General features: G+C 44.0%; 1 protein-coding gene across 2 annotated transcripts in view; it reads left to right on the forward strand.

The window, feature by feature from the left end:
• The window catches only part of ST6GAL1 (ST6 beta-galactosamide alpha-2,6-sialyltranferase 1), a 35,753-nt gene extending 12,091 nt beyond the window's left edge, over positions 1-23,662 (forward strand). For both annotated transcript variants that reach the window (XM_008593550.1, XM_008593551.1), the window contains 4 exons: positions 2,358-2,455; positions 16,694-16,792; positions 17,968-18,142; positions 20,633-23,662. In XM_008593550.1, coding sequence (XP_008591772.1) covers positions 2,358-2,455; positions 16,694-16,792; positions 17,968-18,142; positions 20,633-20,874 — 614 coding nt within the window. In that variant the 3' untranslated portion in view covers positions 20,875-23,662. The remainder of the gene's footprint in view (positions 1-2,357; positions 2,456-16,693; positions 16,793-17,967; positions 18,143-20,632) is intronic.
• Positions 23,663-25,418: the final 1,756 nt, after the last annotated feature.

Here is a 25,418-nt window from a genome sequence, read left to right on the forward strand (position 1 = left end):
TCGAAAGGAGATTCCCTTAGTGTCTCTGTGACACAACTCAGCTTATTTCTGTCATGGTACTAATCACAATCTGTAATTATCTTATATATAGATTGTGCTTCTATGTCATCTTACTCTGTGCAGTAGAATGTAAGCTCTCTGAGGGCAACGACCTTGTTTTTCTTCCTCACAACCATCGTCTCCAGTGCCTAGAACTGTGCCTGGTACAGAGTAGATGCTCAATCAGAATTTGTTGGTTGAACAAAACGATTCTCCTTTTTCATGGTCAACATCAAGGACTTATCCTAAGCCTTCTGTGCTGGGTGTTCTCCATCTGCCCCACCAAATTCATCCTCTACCTTTTTCCATCTGGCTCTGTTCCCTGAGAAGTTGAAATTTTGGACTTGCTTGATCGAGTAATGTGTCCACTGGTATTCCTTGCCCTCTGGCTTTTATGTGGGACTCATCAGGAGGAGCACTGGCATGGAGCTGAGAAGAAGGAGAGTGAGGTCAGGCACCTATTCTCCCAGAGTGTCCCCTTACAAGCAGCCTCAGGCTGGGTCTTTCCCTTGACTGAAGTTCTCAGCACCTCAGTCTCTGGGTCCTGCTCTGTCCCTTTTCCCTTCAGGCCTACAAGATTCGAGGGAAGGAGGAGAGAGAGGTTGGTGTATCGATTCCCTCAGCCCTGTGCTTGCAGGCTGGACATGAGCAGTAGCCGTGTTCCTCTCAGGGTCTCTCCTTGTGCCACAGTAGGCCTGGAGGTAGTGATGGCTTCCCACAGAAGCCAACCCTAGGGTATTAGCCTGTTCTGCATTGATTTCCTTAAACTCTACCCTCAACTTTAGTCCTTTATGAAACTCTTAATTACTCCATTTGAGCTTGCTATCTCTTTTCTCCTGGGATTGTCACCAATAATTTCTTCATCTGTGAAGTGAGAAAATTGGCTAAGTGAAGTTTCTGATGGATCTGCATCTCCATTACTGGTTACTACCGATCACTTTTGAAACCAGTGATAATTCTGACAAAACTTGTTGCAGTTCTGAATTGTGTGCCTCCTGCCCTTTTGCAGTTCAGAGTACCTGCCCTGTAAGCTAATAAAAGTTTGGACTATTCTCATCTCATGTAACTTTCAAACCATTTCCATGAAATTTTGTCCTAGGACCAAGGATAGGGTTATGCAGTTTTTATGAATAAGGTGTCTGGACTCCTGAGGTTTTACTATATATATTGGAATTGCAATAAAGAGGGAAGCTTTCATCTTTTAATTCTGTGGGCGTCCTCTTTCCACATTGTCTTGTAGTGAGCCAAATACCTGCCCTTTCCCTCAAATCCTATTTGTGTGGATAAAGAATGACCCACAACAAACCCACATGGAAGGAGATGAAATGACCGAGACCCCCAAAACTGACCCCCAAATCTGGTGCACATTTCAGTGGTGAACCCCAGACTTGCTTGATCAAGTAAGGTAGGGATGAGCTTTCATGGACTCACATAGGCTCAGGGTTGGATGGTTCTTTAAAGTCATCAGCTCCCTCCCCCACCAGATTGGCCAGTGCTATATAGGGAAACTTCTCCAAGTCTTCCAAACTCTGCTTAAATAGCTGTCAGAACAGAGAGCTAGAGCCCAGGAAGTAATTAGGTTTCTTTGAGATAGTCTGTTTGATCTTGACTGGATGTAGTATATGTTTTGACAAGTGCTTACTTAAAAAAAAAAAAAAATAGAAAACATGAAGTTTAATTTAGCCCTGTGACCTCCTGTCCCATTACCCCTGTGACCTCCTGTCTGGTTTCTGCTACACCAGGTTTGTGACCTATCCCTGGGCCTCAGGTTCCTAAATGGGACATTTAGGAGTTGCCTTGGATGCCATGGTCAATCTCTTCTGCTTGCCGAGTATTTCACGCTTTTCAAAGTGCAATGGAGTTCTCTGCACTTGTGGGATAGACTGAGCACATGTGGTATCTTCATTTTTATGACAGAGACAGAAATATGATCTACTGGTGATACAAAGAGAGTATTTGGTTTGCCCCTTTGATAACTGGAGTACTGAATTCACTCTAAGTAGTATACTAGCCCTGTTCACTTTTCCGCTGTGCTCAAGCATACTGGTGTCATTGGATGGGTTTCAGGAATGCCATGTTATGGACCCCTTTGACCTTTGCCGTGGCCAGCAGACAAGTGGTCTTCTCTGTCTATGAGCTTTACCTGAGCACCGTACAGGTATTATAATTTCCCCTGTGTATCGCAATAGGATAAAGATTGGGAAACATTATTTTCTTGCCTCCTCCCCTACGTCCTGCTTTCTCTTCCTCCTGCCATCCTTTCTTTTTGCACATTTCCAGTGCTTATCACCTCTTTTCTGTTTTCTTGTGTTTTATAGATGATCATGATGCTGTCCTGAGGTTTAATGGGGCTCCCACGGCCAACTTCCAACAAGATGTGGGCACAAAAACTACCATTCGCCTGATGAACTCTCAGGTAAAATTTCTTCTGTGCATATATGGAGTGAGAAAAGTACCACAATGTGGGCTCTAACATGGAATGTATTTATGAGGAGCACATCATAGCTGCTAGTTTAATCAAGTCCCTCCTTGACCTTCTTGAGTCCAAATTTCCTCCTTGGATAAGGAAATGACAGTGATTCCATGACCTAACCTGGTGATGTGTTCATAAAAACCCCTGTGGTATTAGTCTGCACTAATGTAGGTGTCTAGTGCCTAGGAGAGCAGAATTCTGAGATCTCTGTAGCTGCAAGATCACATCTGGAGTATTGCTGGAGGGACAACAGGGCAGAGAACATCCAGGGAAGTGTCAGGAATGTGATAAATAAATAAAATAATACATGTGAGAGCACTTTATGAGCTATAAAATGTTATACAACTATCATAAGACTTCATCACCATATGATTATGTCAGCATGACTTACCCTAGACAGTTTCCTGAAGTGTTTCCAGATAACACATGGTGATTTCGCAATAGCAGCTGAAACTTGAGAAATATTCTTGCCACAAAGTTCTTTTAATAGATCTAATTAGTGGGAAGAACTGGACTACACATATATCAAAAATTGTATGATAGGGCTGCAAACTTACTCACCTCACTTAGATCCACCAATATTTGCCTTTTCCTGAGTAAACGTATGAGCCTTGGGTATTTTTATGACAGTCTCTATATACATTCCTGGGACTCCTGGGCACGGAGTGAATCCTTGAAGTGATCAGAAATGCCCTTGCAGCATGTCCTAGTAGAATGTGCATTCTTCCTCTCCTCTGGCAGGGCTCCACTTCTGTTTTTCTCTCTTCACTTCCTGGCTTCCAGCTGGGCAAAAGCTGCTTCTTTCATAGCTTACTTTCCAATTTAGGCCCCCAGCCATAAGTATTTTTTTATGATGGGATAGCGATTGAGAAACTTTCATTACAGGTGACGACCATCTTGTTCCTTGCTCTTCCTCTAATAATTTTTTTTTTAGAGTCACTTTCTATCATTGCAGCATCCTCCAGTAGCTTCTAGGTGCTGCCCATGCCTGTCTGTTGTTCCACCTTCTATTTTGGGTTTTTTACATTACTTTTATTTTTACTAGAAGAGGGAAAGTTGATAGAAATGAATTAATTAGCAAGATACTTTTTGGAGCAAGTGGCACTTGAGCTAAACTGTGAAAGATGGGCAGGATTTGGAGAAAAAGCAATAAGGAAGCATTCCAGAAAGTAGAATTGGCAGGATGGAGCTGCATAGGAAATGAGGGAAACATTCAAACAGCCCTGGGTAGGTTGGAAGTGGTGGTGTGGAAGGATTCACATTGCCCTATAGAGGAAGATGAGGCTGGACCTTCATGGCTACTCAGCTTCTGGCAAGTCTGGAAATTCAGACAGAGGAGTTAGGACCAGCGTTGCCCATTTCCCTTCTCATGCCCTGGTTACAGAAATCTTGGAGCTGGAGAGCATTTTAGGGAGCACTAACACCTAACCTCTACCTCTGTGTGAGATGGTACCTAAATATTCAAAAGAGATATTATTTATCCTTAATTAATTCATTCTTTCAACAAATATGCACAGTATTGAGTGGGCTGTAGCAGTCAGTTCACAGACTCAGCATTTAGCCTGCCTGGGGTTAGAACCCAGTTCTGTCTCTTACTAACTAAATGATCATGCCCAAGTTACTTACGCCTCTAAGGACAATATTATTTTCCTTACAGGGTTGCTGTGAGGTATAAATGAGGAAAATCTATGGACAGCACTTAGAACAGTACCTGTCACATATATCAATAAAATGTTATGTAGTCTTCTTACTGTTTATTTGTGCAGATACTGAGCTGGCACTGAAAGAATGTCGAGCAAAGCAGACTCACTTCTATTCTCATGTTACTTATGGATACAGTCAAATAGTCATAGAAAGAAATATAACGCTGCAGCAGATAACTCCAGAAAAAGGGTCAAGGTGCTAGAAGAGGCCATAAAAGGGAGATGTGAGCTATTCAGGAAGGTTAGAAAGGCTTCCATGAGGAAGTGATAATTAGTTGTGTAGGAGAAGTAGGAGTAGACAATGACAAGGGTAGGATAAGAGCTTTTCAAGAAGAGGCAACAGCGTAGGTAAGGTCTTGTGTGGAAGAGAGCAGGGGAGTATAAGGACTTAGGAAGAGGTGGGTGAATGTGGGGGTGTATGGTGAGAGATGAGGCTGAAGGTAAGAGGAGTCAAGCTTTGGTGCTGTGCTAAGTTTTCTTCATAGCATGATCAGATTTGCATTTTGTAGATATCCTTGGCTTCCATCTGATCAGGGAGGCTGCAGNAGATACTGAGCTGGCACTGAAAGAATGTCGAGCAAAGCAGACTCACTTCTATTCTCATGTTACTTATGGATACAGTCAAATAGTCATAGAAAGAAATATAAAGCTGCAGCAGACAACTCCAGAAAAAGGGTCAAGGTGCTAGAAGAGGCCATAAAAGGGAGATGTGAGCTATTCAGGAAGGTTAGAAAGGCTTCCATGAGGAAGTGATAATTAGCTGTGTAGGAGAAGTAGGAGTAGACAATGACAAGGGTAGGATAAGAGCTTTTCAAGAAGAGGCAACAGCGTAGGTAAGGTCTTGTGTGGAAGAGAGCAGGGGAGTATAAGGACTTAGGAAGAGGTGGGTGAATGTGGGGGTGTATGGTGAGAGATGAGGCTGAAGGTAAGAGGAGTCAAGCTTTGGTGCTGTGCTAAGTTTTCTTCATAGCATGATCAGATTTGCATTTTGTAGATATCCTTGGCTTCCATCTGATCAGGGAGGCTGCAGTAGATGGAGAGACACAGTTCAGAGGGTCTTGCAGTAGGAGTGAAGGTGAATGTGAGAAAAGAATGGATTGAAGAGTTACATGGGATGTGCAGTCACAGGCTTTAGTGTTGGATGGGATGTGAGAAGTGAAAGAAGAGGGGTCAAAGGCACAGCTTGGTTTTTGGCTTGTGTAACTGACCAGTCAGAAGTCATTGAGATTGGGAGTACCTGAAGATGTTTTGGGTGGTTAGGGCTAGGCTCAGAGAGGAGAGTAGAGATAAAAAATATGGTTCTAGATATGGTTGGTCTGAGCTGCCTTTTAGATATCAATGAAGAGATGTCAAGTAGGTATTTGTACGAATATGGCTAGAGTTAGTGGAAAGGTCTGAGCTAGAGATGAGAATTTGTGAATTGTCTGTATTGGTGTGGGAATGAAACAATGGGACCGAATGAGAGCACTAGAGGGAGAGGGTAGAGAGAGAAGTCCTATCCAGGGGCTTTGGGTAACAAAAACAGAGAAGGAGAGAGTGGTTAGCAGTGTCACATGCTGCTGAGGGCCAGTTTAGGTGAAGACTGAAATGCATCTGCTCTCTAGCAAAATGGAGGCCACTGGTGACAAAAACTGTTTGGGGGGCGATGAAGCCAGAAGGCGACTGGAGTGTTTTGAGCAGTGAGTGGGAGGAGTGAAGGGGCAGACAGATGTCAACAGTTCTTCCAAGAAGTCTGACTTGAAAGGGGAATTCTCACAAGACTCAATTCTAGCAACATCTCTTGCTAGAATTCTGCCTTTGAGTAGCTCATTCTCTTTCCAGACAGGTGGGTCCTCCTGACACCGACTCTCTTCTGAGGGTAGCCGGGCTTGTGTTTGTTCAGCTCCTCTCCCTCACACGGCACAGGACAGCCTCTTGTGCATCTGGGCTGTGACAAAGCCACAGAAAACAAAAGATACTTTTTTTTACAGAGAAGATGGTTTTTTATAGAGAGCAGCTTGAGATTTCAGCTTAGCAGACCTATTCAGGCACGTATGCTTCTGTGCCAGGTGTTGTGATGAGATTCAACAGGAGAACAATACAGTTAAAAGTGGGTCATTAAACAAATCCACTTTTGACTATAAGTGTGAGAAGGTTTCTGTAAGACTCAGCTGGACACCTGCTGTACTCAGTGGGCCTGAGAGAGGAGACAATGGGACAAGAAGACTCTGTGGCTTCCTTAGAAATTTTAGTTCTAGCCAGGGAGAAAAAACCTACCTCCTGTGCCTACGGACAGGGCATGTTGATTGGACTTCAACCAGGACATTCCCAGATTACTTCATGGAGCTTATTCTGAAATAGCTGGTACTGTCTACTGAACTAAGGGCCTCACATGTCATCTCATTTGATCCTTATGACAACCCTGTGAGGTGTGATCACCGAACACCATTTCACCTGAGGACACTTAGGCTCAGAGAGTTGCTCAGAGTAGCCAGAAAGTACGTGACATAGGTGGGATTTGGATCTAGCTCTGTTTGCCACCAGCTCTTTAAATCTCCAAAGCTGCCCTGTGAGGTGTGATCACCGAACACCATTTCACCTGAGGACACTTAGGCTCAGAGAGTTGCTCAGAGTAGCCAGAAAGTATGTGACATAGGTGGGATTTGGATCTAGCTCTGTTTGCCACCAGCTCTTTAAATCTCCAAAGCTGTCTTTAAGCTCCAATTTTTCTTCTCAAGGTACTGAACAGCAGGTGTCTGGATAGGTGTTGGCACAGGCAGGCTGGTGTGGAGGGAAGGGGGTTTCCATTAACAGATCTAAAAACAGCTCTGGTAAGCTGGGTGATTCTGATGGGGCCCCTTCAATACAGTATTTTAGTATCATGATTTGGGAGCTAAAATCTAAATGTGATGCATATCTGGGACTTCTTGATTTTGACCAGCACACACATTCTAAGTCACTGATATTTTTCAGAATCAGAGAAGGGCTGTGACTTGATATTGGACTCAGCTTGCTTTCTTATTCCAAAGCTCTGGGTTGTAATCGTTTTTAACACGTCAGAGCTGCTATTGGTCCCTTTTCCTTGTGCAGTCCACCCATGTGTGTGCTGCCAGCTGCCCAGATTCCATCCAGTCAAGCAAACAAGCTCCCACAAAATCCCTGCCTGGAATGGGAGAAGAGCAGGGGAATGCAGTGTCCCTCTCCCCACAAGGGCTTTAGTTTAGTTGAGGAGAAAAGACCTTTCCACCAAACTCCTCCCAAAAATGTGGTAAAAGTGCATTGAAAGCAGGGTACACTCCAGTGTAGGGCAGGTATCCCCTGACCTGTAAATCTGGACAAGGGAAAAGCAGTTTTTGGCGTGAGCTTTTTTCTATGAGGGCACTGCTGAATCCTAGAAGAGTAAAATCAAAGCCTGTAGTTTAGAAACGAGCTATCTTTGAAATAACCTCTCACCTGACCCCACATTGCATTTCAGTTCAGCCATCACTTATAACCAGTGTTTACATCAGGATCTCACCCAACCTTGAAATGTCTGTACTTTGAGGTGATTTACTAGAAGTTTTTGTATCTGTGCTCACAAAATAGAGATTTGCAGTTTTCCTTTCTTCTAATGTCTTTGGTGTTCAGTATCAGGGTAATGGACTTGTGAGGTGAACTGGGAGTAGTTCCCTTCTCCAGTTTTCTGGAAGAGTTTGTGTGGAATTGGTATTTCTTTCTTTCTTAAATGTTTGATAGAATTCAGCAGTAAAGGGATCTGGACCTAGAATTTTGTGCGTGTGAAGATTTTTAGCTATAAATTCAATTTCTTTGATAGAAATAGGGCTATTCACGTTATTTATTTCTTCTTGACTGAGCTTTGGTAGTTTGTGTCTTCAAGGAATTTGCCCATTTCTTCTAAGTTATTGAGTTTATTGGCATAAGTTGCTTATAATATTCCCTCATTTTCCTTTTAATATCTGTAGAATCCATAGTGATATCTTTTCCTTTGAGGTGATTCAAATGGTGTTGGAAATCACAGAGCTGTAAAGGACTAGCCATTCATTCATTCCAGAAATTCTTACTGGTCACTTGCTCTGCTCCAGATTTTGGGAGGAGCTGGGATTCAGCAGCCAATAACAACAGTAAGACAAAAACAGACATGTTCCCTGCCCTTGCAGAGCCCAGGGTCTTATCTGATCATTTCACTTTACGAATGAGAGAACTGAGGCCTGAGGAGAGAAGGTGACCTGTACCAATTGCATAGAGGGTAGAGGCAGAGCCTGCGTAGGATAAAGAACTCCTGACAGCTGGTCCAGGGCCCTTCTTTTGTTCTTATTTATCCATCTCACTTTTTGCCTAGCTCTCCCATTATAAAATAAGGTCTGTGTGGGCATGTATTTTTGTCTGTTTTGTTCACTGATATATCCAAGTCCCTAGAATAATGCTTATTACATAGTAGGTATGCAACAAATATGAGGATATTTCAAGAAGTTCATGGAAAATAGGATTAAAATATAATACAAATTTTTCCGTGAGCTTTTTGAAGTACCCTCATCTTTGTTGAATGAAGTATAATCTAGACAACCTTCACTCACTACATTCTCTCTACACTTCCTCTAATTTCTTTCTTTCTTTCTTTCTTTTTTTAAAAACTTTTTATTTGGAAATACTTCAAAGCTTCCAGAGAAGTTGCAAGAATATGAATAATACAGAGTGCTTATATGCTCTTAATCCACACTCACTTCTTATTAACATTTTACTTCATTTGTTATATCATCTTCTTTTTCATAATATTTTTTCATTTGAGAGTAAGTATATACATCCTAGATATTAATCCCTAAATAGTGTGTATTTCCTAAGACAAGAATATTGTCTTATGAAACCAAAGTATAATTATTAGCTTCATACATTTACATTACATTGATAACTTACTTTAATCTGTCTGCATTCCAGTTTTGTTAATTGACCTAATAATATCTTTTATGGCATCTTTTTCCCTTCCAGTACAAAGTCCAGTTCAGGATCAGGTATTGCATGTAGTTCTTCTGTCTCTTTCGTTTCCTTTAATCTGGAATATTTCTGTAGCCTTCTTTTGTCTTATTAGACGCTGACATTTTTGTAGAATACAGTTCTCTTTTTTTAAAAAAAATAGAATTTTCCTTATTTGGGGCTTGTCTGATACTTTCTCAATATTAGATTCAGTTTATGCATTAATAGCCAGAAAACTACATAAATGACACTGTGTCCTAGAGCATCACATCAACAGGCAGACGATGTCACCTACCCTTTATTGCTGATTTTAGTTTTGATCACCTGAAAAACATGTCTGATTTCTCCACTGTATATTGACAATTTTTCTCTTGCAGTCTGTGGTTGAACACTTTAATACCATGTCAATATTCTGCTCTTCATCAGAATTTCCTCCTTTGTTTAGCATTCCTTGATTGCTTTTGCCCGAATCAATTTTTATTATGATGGTTGCAAAATGATGCTCTCCCTCATCCACATTATCCGGTTGGCACTCAGAATTCTGCTATCAGCAAGAGCCTCCCCTAGCATTCATTTCTCCCTCCCTTCCTTCCTCCGTCCCTCCCACCTCTGAAATGTAGCATGCTATAAAGAGTACTTCAAAAGTTTGTGGAGAAATAGAATTAAAAGATAAGGAGATTTTTTTCTCATGAACTTTTAGAAGTACCCTCGTATGTGCTCTTTTACACTCTGCCTTTTAACACTATCTTCTGGAAATGACTCCATATCAGTTCACAGAGATTTTTTTTCTCATTCTTTGTTATAGCTGCAAAGTTCTCCTTTGTGGGTAAGTTTAATCCCCTTTGCTTGGGCTTTTTTTTTCCAAGTACTTTCCAACAATTGCTTTCTCTAAATCTTTATGACTGTTTTGGTGACTTCCTGTGATACCAGGTAGAATTATAGGCCCCTCTGATTTGGGGTTTGTGGTGTGTTCCAATCTTGGGTGCCCTTCTTCTTGTTAAAGCACCTCCTGTTCAGTTTCAGCTTACAATGATCAGGCCTTTCCTTATGGCCTAGGGCCTCTATATCAATTTTTATATCTACTCAAGACCCCAACTACCCCTTTGTTTATCTTTCAATAGCATTGGCTAGCTTTACAACTAATCTTGCAGTCAGAATACACAGTGTTCTATTATCACTCAACATTGTTGGATTAAGCTTGCCTATACTGGAAAAAGATCAGACAGACCAAGATCAGACAGTATAGTGGAAAAATACCAGAAAGACCAAGGTTTGCACTCCAGCTCTATGCCTTCCCAGTTGTGTGGTCTTGGGCAAGTTTCCCAACCTTTTAGAGCTTCTTTTTCATCCATTGTTTGGAGCTTAGAGATATCATGAGGAGTAAATGAGAAGACATGTTCAATGAACTTTATATACAGTATGTGTCTATGAAGGTATTATTATCACTTGATAAATACTAGAAGATCAAAGGTTTATTAAAACACATGCACACAATTTTTATTTGTATGTGCAAAGGAAAGACTGCTAGGTCAGGATGCAGGAAACCTATTCCTGCCTTACCACTTCTTAGTTTTGTGGCCCTGAGCAATCCCTTCTCCTCTTCCCAGTTTGCTCATCTATAGAAAGAGAATAATAACATGGTCTATTTCATGGGAGCATTTGCAGGGATAAAGTGAGTTAATACATGTAGAAGTACTTCCTAAATTCCAGAGAACTATAGTTGTGTGAAGCACTCTTTGCAGCCACAGTTTAACTACATGTCTTTGTTTAACTTTGAAAACTGCAAGCATTTAGACCCCATCTTTGAATATTTGCCATGGATGTGGATGGTTGTGTAAGTTTAACAACATCATTAAGTCTAGACTCTATAGTTAAGATATTTTTATATCTACATCTACACACACACACACGGAGGGTATATTAGTCATTTAGGGAGACATAAAAGATGGCACAGACTGGATGGCTTAAACAACAAAATTTATTTTCTCACTGTCTGGAGGCCAGAAGTCTAAAATCAGGGTGTTGTCAAAGTTGGTTTCGAGTGAGGGCTTGCTTCCTGGCTTGTAGATGGCTGCCTTCTTGCTATGTCCTCACGTGGCGTTTCCTCTGTGCATATGGGGAACGAGAAAGCTCTGGTGTCTCTTCCTGTTCTTTTAAGGACAGCAGCCCTATCAGATTAGGGCCCCACCCCTATACATCTCCAAAGATAGTCACTTTGGGGATTAGGGCTTCAACATACAAATCTGGGAGCATTCAGTCCATAACAGAGGGGAAAAAAGATTTGGGAAGAAAAAAGATCAAAATACTCACTATGGTAATATCTGTAGAATGCAGCTATGGATGGTTATTATTTTTAATTTTATGTGATGGTACATGAAAAAGTTTGTGGAAAAATAGAATTGAAAGGTAATACAAATCTTCCCATGAAATTTTTGAAGTACCTTTGTGTGTATGTGTGTGTATGGGTGTATTCTATTCTTGTATATTCTAACTTTCTGCATTAGGTTTTTTTTTTTTTTTTTTTTTAGCTGGAAATGTTACTTTAAACAGAGTTTCTAAAATAGCAGTGCTCCATGTCCCTGGTGTAGCCTTTTCCTGGCAGATGCTCCCCCAGGGCTCTGTTGCTATAGCAATGACTTATTCTCCTCATCATGAGCCTCCCCCCTTACCCTGCCAGGATCCCCAAACCTGGGTCACATTCCCTGTGCAGGTAAGTACAGGGGCATTTGAGAAGAGCTTTGTTCTTGCAGGCATGGCTGGTCCCCAGGCCTTACAGGGTGGCAGTGTCCTACATTACAGGGTAGTAAGGCACCTGAGGCCAGGAGACAGAAAGTGGGGTAAGATCACAGAGCGAATTAGACCCAGGGCAGGGCCGGAACTTATGCTGCCAATTCCCTGCACCGTTTTGAAGCAGTTTTTTGTTTGTTTGTTTTTGTTTTTGAGGAAATCTTTGAACCCAACGTAAAGGGAATTAATGTGGATAAATTCAGAGCCATGTCCATTTAAGACTGGGGGAGGGACTGTTTGCTAGATTCTCCCCTTTCCCTCCTCCAGATCGCAGCCCCTGCCACTTTCTTTTTCTCCTCTCTGGATAAAAGTATCCTCACTTCTTCCCAGTTTCGTGTTCATGGATTGCTTTTTCATTCATCTCCAGTAGTTCCAGTGAATGACCATTTTCTCATTTTGTACAGGAGGACTATCTGGTGGGTTTATGAGTGTAGCCCTGCTGGAGCACAAAGAACACTCTGTTAGGAGCCACCTCTGGGGTCTGCCTGAAACTCACCTTGCAGCCTCAGAAAAGTCTCTTTTCTCTCTGAGCCTCAGTTTACCCATCTGGAAAACAACAGGTTTGGATTCAGTCCCTCAAGGATCTTCAGCCAAGAAGCAAATTCTCATGACACTTCCATCCTCCCCAGGAAATGCTTTGACATCTCCTCCCCAGAGTTGTGGGTACCCCACCCTTCCCTCTTTGTGTGAGGCAGTGTAGCATGTATGTTAGAAGTATGGCCTCTGGAGCCAGACATAAAGCACAAATGCAGACTTACCTACTTACTGGCTATGGAACTTGGGCAAGTTACTTAGCTTGACTATTTCCTTATTTATAAAATGGACATATTAATAGTTACCTCCTAGGGCTGTTGTGAAGATGAACTGAGATAATATATGAAAATATCTAGCATGTAGTAAACATCACTAAATGGCATCTGTTATCATTTATTGTAAAGGAGAAAGCTTTGTGCGTCTCTTGAGATTTCTGAGGATGGCGAAGCATAGCTAAAGAAAAGACTTATTGCTTTCAATATGCCAGCTGTTTCTGGGGGGTGGCGAGAGGGAGGGCAGGTGCAGAAGTCAGCCTTTGAAGACATGTGTAGAACAGTGGAAGGAAGGTCCTGTTTCTGGAGACTCCCTGTCACCAGTTCAATCAAGTCCGTCTCAAAAAGCCCTGTCTACCAGGAAGCCTGCTCTGCTTTTGGGCTATAAGTTACAATGGGCCCAATGGAAAGAGGATGTGGTTAAAGTTAGAAGATATAGTTTCCATCCCTGCTTCCTATGTCTTGTCCTTGAGCTTCAAATCCCCACCCACTCCACTCCCACAGCCACATAGTAGTTGCTCCTTTTCCCATGTTATTAAAGCAGCAAGTGGCCTGAGGTCCAGAAGTCACTTTTAAGCACCTTTTCCTTCACTTTCAACATTCAGTTAGACTGCAGGTTTACAACTGACAGCTGTAACTCTGTCTCCACTCCCCCATCATTTCTTACTTAGGCTACAATGAGAGCTTCTGTCTGGTCTCCTTTTCTCTAAAAACACTCGTCCAGAACTTCAGTCTTTTTACAGCCTCCTCACTTAAAAGCCTTCACTGATCCCTGTAACTTACTGAAGAAACAGCTCCCTGCATGGCCCCTGCCTACATTTTTCTGATCCTTTAAGCTCTTTCCTTGTATCTTAGCCATATTGAACAACTTGCATTTTCAAATAGGGCACTTACTGTACTTGTCAAAATTAGGCTTGCAAATGACAGGAACACTCTACCCATCCCTCCCCACTGGCTTAACAACACAAAAATATATTTCTTTCTGTTGTAAAGGAAGTTCAGAGATAGGCATTCTGGAGTTGGTACAGTGTTCCAGGTTTCTCCTACTTGTGGTTTGCCATTCTCAGTGTGTGACTTCCACTTCCTGGTCCAAGATGAAGTTCCAGGCATCACATCCACATTTCAGCCAGCAGGAAAGAGCGAGCACCAAAGAAGAGCATAACCCTGCCCCTAAGGACACTTTCTGGAAGTCACATTTGCTTACACACCATTGACCAGAATTAGTCACACAGTCATAGTTAGCTGCAAAAGAGGCTGTGAAATTTTTGTTTCAGAAAGTCTATTTTAGGTAGCCATGTGCCGAGGTCAAAATCAGAGGTGTTTGTTATCCAGGAAGAAAGAGAGAAAGGATACTGGAGGACACTTAGCAGTCTCTTCCCTCCTCTCACACCCAGGGGTTTGCACGTGTCCCCTCTGTCTGGGACATCCTCTCTCCCTCACGCTCTCCTGGCTTGGCGTGTTCTTGTTTGTCCCTTCACACTCACTCACGCCATGGCCATCCTCACACTGCTTCTATTGTCACACTGTCACAATGTGTCTAGTCACTGTTTACAAATCCACCTTTCCCACTAGCCTGTGACTGCCTGGAGGGCAGGGACTGCGTCTTACCTCTCTGGCTCCTTAGTACAGCTGTGTAATCCCTGGCTGGTGTGGGCCCACCAGCAATGTTTCTAATCTCAAGAATGGGAGGGCAGGGACTGCGTCTTACCTCTGGCTCCTTTGTACAGCTGTGTAATCCCTGGCTGGTGTGGGCCCACCAGCAATGTTTCTAATCTCAAGAATGTACTGAGGAAATGAGAGTATATTCTTGAGGCTTCCATGGCTTCCTACATCTGAGGGGAAGGTATGGGGATGCGATAGCTCAATGATCTTAGAGGCTCGTGACAAACTGCTGTCTTTTGTTTGCACACAGATGATCTCCCTTGCTATAGTCGTTTTCAAATACTGCAGTGACATCGATTAGGTCTCACCTTGGGTGATGGTGATCGAGGTGGGAGGAATTACTACTGTGAATCTTGCTTTCATTTTCAGTCAATTCATACTTTGATTTCTGCCATTTGTTTCTCTCAGTTTTCACCTGGGCAACGTCATCTCCCACTGGCTTTTTTTTTAAGATGAAGGTCTGAAAGCTGTTCTCATATATCAGTTTTGGCTCCCTTCATTGCTAAGCCTTGGGGGCTACTTTTCTGTCTTTCTCATTCACTCTTGTTCCCCATTTGGTCCTCACAACAGCTCCTGTTTGAGAGAGTAGAGCAAGTCTGTTATTCCCATTTCATATGAAAGTGAAGGCCTAGTGAGATTACCCAACTTGCTCATGGTCACAGGATAAGTTAGTGACAAAACTAAGAGTTGATCTTGGACCTTCCTTTCTCCAAGGCCAGTGTCTTTTTGCCTTCTGCTACCATACTTTTCTTATTTTGATAAACAATTTAATTGATATTTCCATGCATAATTTTTCACCCTATATTTGGATTCTTTCTTAGGACAGATCCCCAAATATAGAATTATTGAGTCAGAGTATAAGTATGCTTTTTTTTTTTTCTTTTAAAAGCTTTTAATACAGTTAGCAAAATTGTTCCAGCAGGGTTGTCCACAGGAGTTTTAATCACACTCACATTGAAGCATTTAAGTCAGGTGGGTTTAACTACCTGAGTGCAGCCAGCCCAGCAGCCAGTGTGTTTGGGGAGAGGAGCTGGGGCTGGTTCCCCCAGCAGGTCACATGTGAGCATCTCACCAGCCTGATGAGATTATTGTGTTTAAAGATGTATATTTTTTCATACACTGTGGCCCCTCTCTCCAAACCAAATACTTCCTCTGATGCCCAACCACAGACAAAGGGATCCGTTCAAGTGCTGCAGAAGCTATTGGACTTCATGAAAGGTAGTATGTTGGTCTTCATCATGATGTGTACATATTGTGTGCTGAACTGTATACGCGATTGAAGGCATTTCCAGAGATCATTTTAATTACATGAGATTCTGACTTAAAACGTTACTCCCCTGACTCCTGTGACTCCAAGGGACCAGGATACTGTACCATTTTCACTGTACCTTTGTCCCAATAATCTCAAAGTCTGAGTGGAACCCTTTCTGCTCTGTGGTTGATGGATTGTGGTAAATGTCCTTTCAGGTCAACACAGTTCAGGCTGGCATCTTTACTTTCTTTCTTACACCTTCCTCTGTATAACCGAGATGGAAAAAAGAGAAAGAAAGAATTCACTCAAAGTACCATCAATGAGGCCTGGAGGGACTGCCGCCCATGAGGGAAGCAGCAGCCCTGATTCAAAATCAGCCTTTCTTTTTATTGACAAGACAAGGAAGTTTCACAAGAAAAATCAGTTGATTCAACCATCAAAAAAGGACATAAAAACAGGCACTGTAAAACTAGTAACCGCAGTAAATTAACAATGTGACATTCCAGAATGTAATTTGTAAAAAGTTAGGTCAATTCACCAACAAACAGCTTGTCTTTAGCAAACGTTTTCTTTTTTACATACTTCCTACAGCAATTTCTTTAGCATATTTAAACAGCATTCAAGCAGTTTCCTTAACATATCTAAAGAACAATCAGTAGGTTAAAGTCAGTGGCCATTCGAGCTGAAATCAAACCAGCCACCTAAAACAAAGTACACAATCTCATCCCTAAACAGTGATTAGAATTGATTAGATGGCTTTTGCCAACCTTATCTGTGGACTTTTGTCTCCTACTCAAGAGCCTTTTGGCTCATTCATGCATTACCTAAAAATCCTATCCTAAGATCAAAGGAGAATCAAGATTTCTAACCCACTACATTTCTTCTCACTGAAGTGCTGCGCCAAAACTTAGAAACCCCACGGGGGCTCTACTTCCTCAGGTGGTACCTTGTGATGTCACTTATTGCCACGAGTCAAATGTTTATGTAAATGTTCATTTGGCAGCTTGTCTCTTTCTTCCTGCAGTTGGTCACCACAGATGAGCATTTCCTCAAGGACAGTTTGTACAATGAAGGAATCCTAATTGTGTGGGACCCATCTATATATCATTCGGATATCCCAAAGGTAAGTGGCTGTCCATGGGAAATAAGGATCAAGCCTCCTGTTTGCCTACAGATTTTCCTGAGTTCCTAGATTTTTAAAGTCATGGCTGAGCTGAGCCATCCCTGAGGGCTGGCTATTTGAGTTTTAGGGCACACACTTCATCTGGACTAGCAGAATCAGAAATATTCCTGTCCTCTACCAGCTGCACTGCCACGTATTTGTCTCCAATTATGGCATGTATTGGGAGTAACAGTGGCTGGATTTCTTACCATTTGGGGTGGATTGTGTTCATGAATGCAGTTATTCCTGATGAGCATCAGCAAGAATAGACAGTGGTTACCGTTTCTCCTATAAATGATATTACCACACTTTTGTCCCACGCTTCCAGTTTCCAGAATTCTTCTCATTTCACTCACAACAACATGAAGAAGTACATAGAAACCCAGTTGTTCCCATTTTACAGATGGGGAAACTGGAATGTGGAGAGTGGAAGTCGCCTGTCCCAAGACTTGACTCACTAAGCAGAGGATGCAGATCTGCAACATCAGCTCTTGCAGGGAAGGGGACATGAGTCTCAGGCCTGCTGGGTTCTCAACTTCTCGCTGTTTGTTATGCATGTCAGTTGGCCTCTCCCTGATGTGGGCTGTAGTGGCCTCAGGAGAATGGCTTTAAGGAGGAAGGGCAGAGAGCACTCTTCCTGGGACCCAACTTAATTCTTAGGTTGGGTCCACTAGTAGCTGACAGGTTCTGGTGATCCCCGGCACTCCCACTATCTCAGTTCCTAGCATTTTGCACTGATCTTGCTTAGAACTCAAATTTGCCTGGGGCAGGAGAAGGACTCTGAACATACAAATGTGGCAATGTGTGCCCCAGTTTTCTCCTCTTTAAAAATGAGCGATGGGGTTAGATGGTGCCTCGGGTCCCTTTCAGCTCTGATACCATTCTCAGGCTCTGTGATCATGAAGTGTGAAGCTGTTCCAGAGTCACCAAGCTCAACATTCCCCATGAGCACATGCTATGTGCTGGGCCCACTCTGCTCTCCTGTGTGAGCTGTGATGTGGAGGAGAAATCTGGAGTATGTTCCGAGGACCCTACCTTGGTCCTTTCCCCTCCCCAAGTCCTCTGACGAGGATGGCTGCCTGGGGGGATCACTGGCCCATTTCTCTCCTTGAGAAGACCATATCCTTCTTTTTCAGTGGTACAAGACTCCCGACTACAGTTTCTTTAACAACTACAAGAGCTATCGTAAGCTGCATCCCGATCAGCCCTTTTATATCCTCAAGCCCCAGATGCCTTGGGAGCTGTGGGACATCCTTCAAGAAATCTCCCCAGAAGAAATTCAGCCAAACCCACCCTCCTCCGGGATGCTTGGTGAGTCCATGTCTGGGGAAAGACCTTGTGTGTTTGTTTCTAGGAGGTTAGCTTTCTCCTGGGGTCTCATTCATTCACCCAGTCGTTTGTTTACCAAATAATTGTTAGGATTTTGCTTTGCTTGTACACTGTGCCAAGTTCTGTCTCAGATACAGAGATAAAATATAATTAAATATTATATATTTAAATATATTTAAATATTAAATATATATATTAAATATTAAATAAAATATAATTCTCTTTTAGGGTGTCTAGTGGGGGAGTTCAATCAGGTGTCTGAGATAACATACAATTTGTGCCAGGAGGGAGAGACCACGCCAGAGTCACAGGAGAGAGGACCCCTGCTAGCTGGACAGTCAGAGATAGCTCCTTGGAGGAAGTAGCCACTGGAATAGGCCTTGGAGAGGGGATGAGTTGACAGGTGGAGCTAGATTAAAGGGAAGCCCACAGACGAGAGGGAGAGACAGGAAAACAGAGGAAGCAAGCAAGGCACTTGTCTCGGGTGTACTATTGAAGGGGGTACCCCAAAACTCAGTTATCAAGATAAATAATATTTTAATGCAATACCTTTAAAATTCACAATTAATGCAAAAATTGTGATCAACAAAATATCAAATATTTCAATAAAGTCAGGATCAGGGGCAGTGCTCTGCACAGTCATATTGGAGCTTGAGGCAAGGAGAAATGAGTAATACCTCCTCTGGCTCGTTTGTTCACCCTAGAGAATGCCCTGGTCACAGCCCTGAGAGAGGAATGGGTGGTGGAGTGTGGCTGGGTGTGGGGGCATATGTGGAGCTGTGGGAGCTGATCTTGGATGGGCTGGGGTTAGAGGGTTCTGAATGCTGGCCAAAGACACTCTTCTTGGACTTTTTCCACACCCTGTGGTCCATCTGTTCTTCCTTCCTGTTCTCTTTGAGTTGGGCTGGGCCACTGGGCAATTTCCATGAGGCTCCAGCTCTGCATGTCGTAGGGATGGAAGCTCCCTCCTCTGGGCCCTCACAGTGGACCTCTTTCCTGCCGGCAGGCCCCAGCCCTCACTGCCATGTAACTTGTCTGCCTACACCCTCTGCTGGAGTGCAAACTCCTTCAGGGTGGGGACTGTGCCTGGCTTATCTTTGTGGGTCTGGCATGGGATAGCCTTTCAGTAAATGTTCTCTGAGTAAATGAATGAATAAGTGTTTAATATCAAAGGCACTCCTTGTAGAAAGAGATTGGGGTTCTTACGGTGTCCCGTCTTCCTCGTACCTTTTTCTTTAACTTTTGGATGGGTGCATTCGGGGCTCTTCCTGGAGGTCTGTTGAGCAGGAGTAGTTGGCATCCTGAGAGCACACCCTCCATTGCCCAATTGCCCTGCCTTTGCTCATTCTGGTTATCTCCACCACCATCCTCTCCTCTGCCCAAGCCTCACAGCCATCACCCCGCACGCCCCACACTAGTGCTTCTGGGAGGCTTACTCGAGCCTCCTCCTGTGGAAAGTGCTCCCTCCTGCAATTCCTGGTAACACTTCTGCTATGCCTACTTCAGTCAGTCAGATACAGAGCCATCTTTTCTCCCCCCCTGACCCAGAGGGCAGAGATGGGGCTTTTCCCATATCTGATTCTTCTGGAGCAGAGTTGCTGCTAGCAGTTCAGTTTTGTTCTTAGTGGAAGCTGCTCCATCATAAGGATGCCCTATGTATGAATAGTTGATAAAAGAAGTCTTGCAACCATATTATTTAATCCTAACAATAACCTATGCAGTAGAAGGGTTGGGTAGATTTCTAATTGGGGCAGATGAAGTGCCTGAGGCCCAGAGAAAGGACATGTCCTGCACAAGACAACTCAGCCAGTTGGGGACAAGTGTGGGTGGTACATGAGTCTCCAGCCTCTTGGTTGGACTTGCATGTCAGCGGAGAGCACCAACCTGGGCCACACCTCCTTGACTCCATTCTCCCTGCCTGAATGAGCACAATCCATCAGTATAGACCACGGGGTGCTCCTGTTCCAACTGTCCCTCCTCCCAGCTAAAGAAAGAAAAGTCTTCCCTCCCCGCTGCTGTTTCATGCGAGTACTCTAAGAAACAACCTTCTCCCAAATTGCACTGTCCAAGAGAATCCTCCAGGAGGTAAATGTTAGAGAGGGCTAACTCCACGTGATGGTATTGTCTCTTCCATCAGTTCAGTCGTCTTGTCCTCTTTTGTTCACATGGCTTATTCCATTGATAAGATCATTGATGGGTTGATGGAGACCTTTAATCCCACTAGCATTTACAGAGGACCTATCATGCACCAGGCCCTGGTCTTGGTGCTGGGGATACAAAGGTACCCAAGGCTCATCCATGTCTTTATCTCAAGGAACGCTCTGAACTCAGACTGGGAATCACAGGAATAGGTAGAAACACCAGGTGGACATCTCTCCTGATTTGAGATCATGCACTGCTGGGCCCACTGGGCAGAGCTCTGGGGCATGGTACTGGGTTGTGGGCATGACTCACCTGTGCTCCCCTCTCCAGGCATCATCATAATGCTGACGCTGTGTGACCAGGTGGATATTTACGAGTTCCTCCCATCCAAGCGCAAGACCGATGTGTGCTATTACTACCAGAGGTTCTTTGACATCGCCTGCACAATGGGCGCCTACCACCCGCTCCTCTTTGAGAAAAATTTGGTGAAGCATCTCAACAAGGGCACAGACGAGGATATTTACCTGCTTGGAAAAGCCACAATGCCTGGCTTCCGGAGCATTTCCTGCTGAGTGAGGGTTCCCCGGCCAGGCCCCCTCACTCTTTGCCATCAGGCATTTTATGGCTGGTCTCTTGGCCACCCTGGCCTAGGAAGACCATTTTCCTGAACAATCCCAGCCTGCATCTTGCATTCTAAGGGCTTCTGTTGGTAAGAAGTCAGGGATTGTAGGAGCCTGAGAGCAAGGAGTCGGGTCCTCTCTTGCCTGTAGCCATAAAGAATGTGTGAGCCCAAAGACTTCCACCACACACAGACACAAACCATGGCCTTCTTCCCAGACAGCATCCTCCTCTCCTTCCACACTGGTAGATGCAAGATCTACCTTTCCCACCAGGGCTGCCAAAGCTGGGCTTTGTTTTCCCCAACTCAGTGATGTCATTCTCACAAACCATGGCTCTATATTGCTTGAAACAGATACTGATATTGATTTCATGTTTTAAAGAAACTTTCCCAAATTATGATTGTGCCCAGTGCAGAGTGGCTCTGGGGGCAGATAAGTGCTATGGGGGGTTGGAAACATGCTTGGTTCCTCCAGAATGAAGTTTTTCCTAAGGTCCATGTCCCTGAGACCTGTTCCTCTTGCTCTGGCTAGTTGGGCTGGTCTTTAGCCTGAGTGCTTAATGAGCAAAGAGTCTTGATTAGCCCACCTTCCCTCTCCATGTGGAGATGAAAGGCATAGTAAGATAGTCTCTGTCCTCAAGTTGCTCAGTTTGGTGGGAGAAACAGACATCTGAACAGGCACTTAGGATTCAGTGTGCTCAGTGCACTGGGGCTTGTAGAGAGATGGGCTTGCTGTCTCTGCACCCAGGAGGGGCTGCACACTTGCTGTGTCTGTGGGTCACAGAAGGCTTCATAGAGCTGGGGCATTGGAGTGGGTCTCAGAGGAAGAGGAGAAACATGTCAAGCAGATTTTGTCTGAGTGACTTCAGTTGTGTTTTCCTTTCTGCTTTTATTACCCATATCTATTCTCTAAGACCTGCTTGAGCTTAGAGCTCAAGATATTTTTAGAGGATGCCCCCTACCCATATCTGAGGCAGCAAGTGCAGCCCCACAGCAGACACCAGGTGAGCCACACCCCCAAACTTGATTTCTCCTGGCTCGGCCTGGCCTGTCTCCATCCTACCAGCTAGGTTTATACACTGTACTCCAACTCTTCTTTTTTAATGCCTACCCCAAAACTCCTCCTGACTGCCATCCCCCACCCCCCAAGGTAGTCTTCCCCTCCCAAATTACTTGTAAGCATTTTCTGCTTTAAAAATGTCCTGACCTCAATTTCTCTGACCATGTGGGCCTTCTGCAGATGGTCTCTCAGGGACAGAGGTGTGGCTCCCTAGCACTTACATTGCTCTCAGAGGTCAGAACCTTGGAGATCATAACTGATTCTCACCCACCTTCTTCACCTCTCCTGCAAAGGTGCAACATCAGAGTCGCTGGGCAGAAGCTGGCCCACTGAGGTTTGCAAACATGCTCTCCAGATGGTTTTGCTAAGTCCCCTCCCTGTGGTGGGAAACCACACTGGACCTGTCTGACCCCTGTGTGGAGAGGTTAAATGACTTGCCCAAGGTCACAAAGTCATGCTGTAGGGCCAGAGCTCCCAGACCCAGGCCTCTGGACTCCTAACCATGGCCCCACATACTCAAGTGGCCCTAGTGTTTGAGCTCCAGACCAACCATCTTGGAGATAGGATATTCATTTACTGCCAGACCCTTGGCTTATGTATGCAGTAGAAAGAGCCCTGGAGTGAGAAGCCCTGGGTTTTCAATTTGATGCTTGCCTATTCATTAACTGTGCCACTTTGGGCAAATTCTGTTCTCTGAGCCTGTGTTTTTGTGTCTGTAAAATGGAGGTGATGATCCTACCTCACAGGGCTGTTGTGAGGGTTACAAGAAAGCACCTGTATTGGCCCTACATTTGGCACATAGTAGGTGCCGAATATATGTTAGTCTTCCTTTCTTTATTAAGAAACTGCTCTGTGCTCACATGTGGGCTGGACCCTGCTGCGAGGGAGGACAGGGCAGGAAAGGGGGAGGAGGGAGGTCCTTTCCTCAGGGAATTAACTATCCTATTGGGAGACAACAACTCTCCTGTTTGGAACACCCAGGAAACCATCTGAGGCAGTGGGTGATGCAGAACGTGGCCCCTCGTCACTGCCTGCAGCTCAGGTCTCATTCTGCTTGGGAGTGGTGGAGCATTTGGGCTGCTTGACTGCTGCGTGGGAGGAGCCCTTTACCCCTCTCTGGGTCCATGGACTCTTGGCTTGCTTTATGTTCTGGTTTGACCCACATTGTGGTTTTGAATCACGACCACTGAGTGCCGAGGAAGGTGGCATTCTGTCAGTAAGAGATATACGTTGGTGTGGAGACTGTGACTACACTGGGTAGAATCTAGGTTTTAATTGTTATGTGTAATATAAGGGATCAAATTAATTTAAGTATGATTTTGAATTCTACAGAACTTTTAGTTCTGTGCTCTCTTATATGTGGAAACTAGTAAAATGCAAATAAGATATGGGTATTATTGTTGGTCTGGTGAGGTGTTTAATATTTGTGATAGATAATTTAAAATTTGTGACTGAATGCTGCCGGAAAGCCTCTGTCTGGGAGGGGTTCTCTCTTCTTCAGTAGTCATCTATTTGTCCTAAATCATGAGGTTCTCTCTCATCCTTCCACCAATCAGATAAGCTACTGCTGTTGGTCTGGAACTGAGACGTCAGTCTGAGAAACTTCTGAAACATGCCTAAGCTAATTCTGAATTACCCAAAGATGATGTAAAATTTTTAAATAAATGTGTTTTTAAAAAGATGCTTCCTTTCTTTTTACTTGCTGAGGGAATGATGTCTGATTGTCAACTCTTGAGTCTGAAGAGGACACAACTGCGGTTTTGAAACCCAGTCCTCCCCCACTAGCTCCTCTGGACTTAGCCTTCCTCTTCAGTACTCCAGGGAAAAGCATGCTTACTGATTTAGAAGGACAGAATCTTTGGAATATTGACTGGTTTGTTGATTTTTCTTCCTCTTGCTCTTGCCTGGATTCAAGTCACTAAGCTGTTGTTCATCCAGCAGCTCAGGGAAGGGACACCATAGGGCAGAATGGGAAGGATACAGGAACCAGCTGTACTTTCTGTTGAAGTTCTCTGTGAAGCTAAAACTCCTATTAAAAAAAAATAGGGCAGAAAGCAGAATGAAAGGGAAGGCCCTTGCCTTAGTTTCTAAAATGCTAAAATGCTTAAAGGAATGACGTCCTAAGGGAATAGCCAAAATGTTTAGATAAAAATCCTGAGGAGGAGCAGGAGTTAAGGGAAAGAGAATAACTCCTTTCCCCCATGAACTGCTGATTCCCTGGTTGTGGGTTGAATGTGTCCCCCCAAAATTCATATGTTGAAGTTCATTAGAATGTGATCTTATTTGAAAACAGGTTTATTGCAGATGTAATAGGTTAAGATGTAATTAGTTAAGATGAGGTCATACCGCAGTAGGCTGAGCCCCTAATCCAATATGACTGGTGTCCTTACAAAAGGGAAATTTGGAGACAGACACACACACAGGGAGAGAATACCATGTGAAGATGAAGGCTGAGATAAGGTTGATACTTCTACAAGCCAAGGAATGCCAAAGATTACTGGCACACCACAGAAGCCAGGAAAGAGGCACGGGACAGATTCTTGTTCACAGCCCTCAGAGGAAACAACCTTACCGACACCTTCCAGAACTGTGAGAGAATAATTTTCTTTTGTTTAAACCACATAGTTTGAGATCCTTTGCAGTTTGCAGCCCTAGCAAACTAATCTAATGGCCTCCCCAACCACCCCCACCCCCACCCCTTGGTAATGCCTCAGCTACAACAGAGTCCCCTGGGAGGAAAGAAGAGTGCAGGGCACATGCTGTCGAGGGCCTGGAGCCCTGCTTCCCAGCCAAAGCTCTGGGGAAACTGCAAGTCCTTGGATGCTGAGGCCTCATGGGGCCTCTTCATTGGAGCTTAGGCAGCCCCTTTCTGATGAGAAAATGAACAAGGGACAGTCGAGTAGTGCTGAGTGGCCGAGAACACCAAAGACTGTATCCCTGACCCCTGCCACCAATTCCTTAACACTGTAAGCTCCCTGGGATTCAGATGTAATGTCTCCACATTGAGATTGAATTTCTATCTGGATCCTAGTAGAATGGCAGCTCAAAGTAGAATTTACAGAAAAGTAGATTTCATTTAGTTCGGGAACTCAGATTTATGCTTGCCAAGTTTACAGTGGTCCTAAATCTCTGTAAGTTCCCATGACCTGTGAGCTGTGTGGGCTGGGCCCCTCCGTCCAGGTCAATGTTGTGCCTCCACAGGTGCCCCGCGCTGCTCTCCCTTGGCTTCTACTTTGGTGTCAGCTTCTTTTTTCTAGGTGTGTGTGTTGGGACTGGGGAAGGGAAAAACGGGGCCCTGGCTGCTCAGCCACTTGGGAGAAGAAAGGAGCAAGATACAAAGGGAAAGGCCAGTACAGAGAGACACACTTGCAACCTCCATGCAGCCTTTAGGGCTCCACCCAACCAAAAGGGCTCTTCTCACTGACAGAGCCTGACAC

Source organism: Galeopterus variegatus, unplaced genomic scaffold, assembly GCF_000696425.1.
Source record: "Galeopterus variegatus unplaced genomic scaffold, G_variegatus-3.0.2 Scaffold9318, whole genome shotgun sequence".
Lineage (NCBI taxonomy): Eukaryota > Metazoa > Chordata > Mammalia > Dermoptera > Cynocephalidae > Galeopterus > Galeopterus variegatus.